The sequence below is a fragment of the Nematolebias whitei genome, chromosome 16 (assembly GCF_014905685.2).
Source record: "Nematolebias whitei isolate Nwh7 chromosome 16, NemWhi1, whole genome shotgun sequence".
NCBI lineage: Eukaryota > Metazoa > Chordata > Actinopteri > Cyprinodontiformes > Rivulidae > Nematolebias > Nematolebias whitei.
This window is the reverse complement of record NC_056513.1, coordinates 44,250,496-44,254,992: the sequence shown is the minus strand read 5'-3', so window position 1 is coordinate 44,254,992 and position 4,497 is coordinate 44,250,496. Positions and strand designations below refer to the sequence as shown.

At 43.1% G+C, this 4,497-nt stretch overlaps 1 protein-coding gene across 1 annotated transcript in view; it reads left to right on the top strand.

The window, feature by feature from the left end:
• Positions 1–4,497, top strand: part of LOC119422541 (teneurin-3) — a gene marked incomplete at its 5' end in the record, with an annotated part of 39,408 nt that overhangs the window by 29,082 nt on the left and 5,829 nt on the right. The window contains 2 exon segments of the mRNA XM_037689917.1: positions 1,003–1,172; positions 3,210–3,336. Coding sequence (XP_037545845.1) covers positions 1,003–1,172; positions 3,210–3,336 — 297 coding nt within the window.

Sequence of the window (4,497 nt, the reverse complement as noted above, 5' to 3'; positions counted from 1 at the left end):
TGGAGAGGCAGACTGAGGAGTGAGTGGAAAACAGGACCAGATACACAGAAACAGAAACCACACAAAGAGCAGAGGCTTAGGCAGATGGGGGGGCAGCGGGGGCCGCTGACCGTGACATTAATAATAATAATGGAGGAGATTCTTTTAGTTTAGTTATAGCATTCTCTGATAAATCTCGACCGTAATGAAATTTACTTTCAGAGGCTGTGTAGTCAATGTTAACTCTAAGCTTATTAAACAACCTACAGAGAAAAGTGTTGTGAGAAAACACTAGTAAGATTTCAATTACTTTGTTGTAACTTAAAATTGATCAAGCGCATGACAAAGAGAATAAGTAGGTTTGTGGATATTTTGGGTTAACCCGGACAGAAAATACCAGACTCAGTCACAGACGTATAGAAAAAATGAGCAAAATCATTATGCAGTTATCTAAAGAATCCAAGCGTCAAGATATAGTCTGGTTTGTTGCATTGGCAATTTATCTCGATTTGGGATAAGATTGGAGCATCATACACGTATAAATAAAAAGTTGGAAATGTCGCAAAGAGACAGGAGTGGTTGAAATCCCCATGAATACTTTTGGTTGTTTTTTGTAAGCCTGGCATCAACGAAAAAAATATATTTTCTACAAAACCAGTTCAACATAGGCTGCATTCCAATTGACAAAATAGAAACCTAGCTTGCCAAACCTAAAACTACACTAATATAAAATGAGCACTATGACAGGTTGTTATAATGGTACCTTTTTACCTCCGACATGCAGACATGCAATGTTAGACTGAGGTCAGCAGAAGAAAGCTGCTCAGTCCATCATGCTGAAACTCCTGAAATCTCCAGTGTTGCTTTTAGAAACTTCAGGTGCCACAAACAAGGCTGCTTTGTGTTGTGTTTAATGTGTTACAGAGTATGTCTGGTACACTGTCATTAAGTAAGAACAGCATGCTCTGTAAAGCTTTAATATGTGAAACTGTTAATTGCTTATCTCTGTCCTCTGACCTTCAGGTAAATGGAAGAAACTTACTGTCTGTAGATTATGATCGTACGCTGCGAACAGAGAAAATCTATGATGACCACAGGAAGTTCCTGCTAAAAATCATCTATGACACTCAAGGCCATCCAGCTCTCTGGATCCCCAGCAGCAAGCTGCTCTCAGTTAACTTGACATATTCCAGGTGAGATCCTTTGAATTCCTTCATCGCACTACAGGAAACTGTGACACGGGCTAGTGGCACTCCGTCTTCAATGTTCATCATATTATTTAAAGATGAACATTTTGTTTAAGGTTGCAATTATGATCATTTTAAAATACGTAATTTCCGGACTATAAGCCGCTTCTTTTTCACACACTTTGAACCCCGCGGCTATACATTGCTGTGGCTAATTTGTGGATTTTTATTTATTTTTATGTTTTTGACGGGCTAACAAGCTTCATGCTGTCAAAACGTTCAGCCTCGTCACACCCGGGCGCTCACAGAGCTGCCCAATACACGCCCCTCTTGAGGGGCGGGTCCTCGTGACTCACTGACACTATCTGTTTAAAAAAAAATCTGACCAATGAAATTATCAAACAGGTCGCAGTCAAACCAATGAAACGGGAGGGGAGTGTGAATTGTGCAATAATGTGGCACTCCGAGCTCAATGGGAGGCTTGGAGAACTGGTGACAAGAAATTGTTTACTAGATCTGACTGGATCTCCAAAGAGCTCTACAGTGACTGGTCTGAATGACTATCTGCCGGTACCCTCACCCTGATAGTCGCTAAATGCTTTGAAAAACTGGTCATGACCCACATCAAAGCTAACATCAACCCTCATCAGTATGCATATCACAAGAATCGATCTACAGAGGACGCCATCTCCTCTGTGGTCCACACTGCTCTCAACCACCTGGAGCAGAAGGACTCCTACGACTGTATGATCTTTGTGGACGTCACGTCTGCCTTCAACACCATGATCCCCCAAACCCTGATGGACAAACTACTCACACCAGGACTAAGTCACTTTCTATGCAACTGGGTCCTAGACTTCTTAACCAACAGACCACAGTCTGTGAGGATCCACAACTTCTCCTCCTCCACCATAACCCTCAGCACTGGCTCTCCTCAGGGATGTGTGTTGAGCCCCCTCCTGTTTACTCTGCTCACGTATGATTGTGCAGCTACCCATCCAGGCTGTCACATTGTAAAGTTTGCATATGATACAGTGGTGGTGGGATGCATCACAAACAATGATGAGTCCAGCTACAGGCAAGAGGTGGAACACCTGGAGAGCTGGTGCAAAGAGAATAACCTTCACATCAATGTGAAGAAGACAAAGGAGATGATTGTGGACTTCAGAAGGAACAAAAACACCTACACCCCCCTGAACATAAGAGGATCTGCAGTGGAAGTGGTCTCCAGCTACAAGTACTTGGCTGTACACCTGAACAACAACCTCACCTGGAGCAACAACACCACCAGCCTGATGAAGAAAGCTCATCAGAGACTCTACTTCCTCAGGCGGCTGAGAGGAGCTGGTCTGGGAAGCTCAGTCCTCACCTCCTTCTACAGGTGTGCAGTGGAGAGCATCCTGTGCTCCAGCATCAACGTGTGGCATGGAGGCTGCACAGCTGCAGAAAGAAAAGCTTTGCAGAGAGTGGTGAAGGCTGCACAGAAGATGTTGGAGTCAGCCTCCCCACCATCACAGACATCTACACCTCCAGATGCAGGAAGAGGGCCACCTGCATCATGAAGGACCCCACTTACCCAGCACACACACTTTTTGCCCCACTCCCCTCAAGAAGGAGGTTGAGGAGCATTAAGTGTAGAGCCACTAGACTGAGGAACAGCTTCTACCCTGAGGCTGTTAGACTCATGAATCCCTAGTCAAGATAATCACTGTGAAAATTACTGTATTTTTTTTATCTTTTTTTGCCAGCGGTGTTACAGACACCGTTCAGGAAAAAAAACATTTCCTGTACGTATTTGTGTACGTTACATTACGTATTTAATTAAAAGTTTTTTTTAAGAGTGCTGTGTAGATTTGTCATGTTACAACGGTTAGACAAGCTCAGCCTACACATGTACAAATTTATTTTATTTATTTTTATTTAGTGGCTGTGGTCAATATTCAGGTGCACTCAATAGTCCAGAAATTACGGTAAATGTGTTGGGTATGGTGTCTATAAATAGGTCTGAGTCGAGTCTAAAAGTTAATTGCTGTGTGTATCCAGCACGGGTCAAGTGACAGGTCTCCAGAGGGGTCCAACCACAGAGAGGTGGGAGTACGACAACCAGGGAAGAATCATCTCCAGAGTGTTCGCTGATGGAAAGGTCTGGAGCTACACTTATCTGGACAAGGTAAAATTCAGTTCACTTTATTTACATAGCTCCAATACACAACAACCTTATGGGGCAATGTACAAAGAAGTAACAAGTCCAGTCAGATCGAGATGCAAATCAGTTCAGTCTATTACCTGGTGCAGTCAGATTCAGTAAACAAGAAAATCCTATCTGGTAAAAGTTATCTATAAAGGGAAATAAACTGTTACAAATCATCTCAGTGCAGTCCCTCATTCTGAGCACCACCAGAACCAGGTTCTGTCATGACTGACAAGGGTTAGAGGAACACAGGAAAGAGACGCAGACAACCAGCTTAATTAGTCTTAAGTGTATTAAAAAAAGAACGTTCAATACAAAAACAACTGGACTTTATTTGTAACAGAAGACGTTTCGCTCCTCATCCGAGGAGCTTTCTCAATCTTAAACGTCTTCTGTTACAAATAAAGTCCAGTTGTTTTTGTATTGAATGTTTTTTGAATTCATCATGTCCTGGATGACTGAGAATCTTCACCAGCATAGTCTTAAGTGTAGTTTCTATGGTCCAGGTGTACTTTGTATAGGAAGCAAGACAAAGAAAAGCATGTTAATAAATACAATATACAAATACAAACATGGAGCGTAGAGTAGTAAAGACAGCAACAGAATGAGGAAATTCAATTTTCAATTCAAGTCAGTTTATTTATAAAGCGCCACTTTACAGCAAAGTTGTCTCAGGGACTTTACAGGAACATTCACATAAAAGCCAATTAGTAAAGTTCTCTATCTAAGGAATCCAGCAGACAAGTTGAACCTTGGCTTCGTTGCAGTCTCCCATCCTGAGCAAGCACAGTGGAGACAGTGGAAAGAAAAACTCCCTTTTAACGGGAAGAAACCTCCAGCAGAACCAGCTCAGGACAAGAGACCATCTGCTTTGACCGGCTGGTTGAGAGGACAGGAAGGAGAGACAGACGAACACAGAATAGTAGGTCCAGGTATAGGTCCAGGTCCAGATATAGGTCCAGGTGTAGGTCCAGGTCCAGATATAGGTCCAGGTCCAGGTGTAGGTCCAGGTGTAGGTCCAGGTCCAGATATAGGTCCAGGTGTAGGTCCAGGTCCAGATATAGGTCCAGGTGTAGGTCCAGGTCCAGGTATAGGTCCAGGTCCAGATATAGGTCCAGGTCCAGATATAGGTCCAGGTCC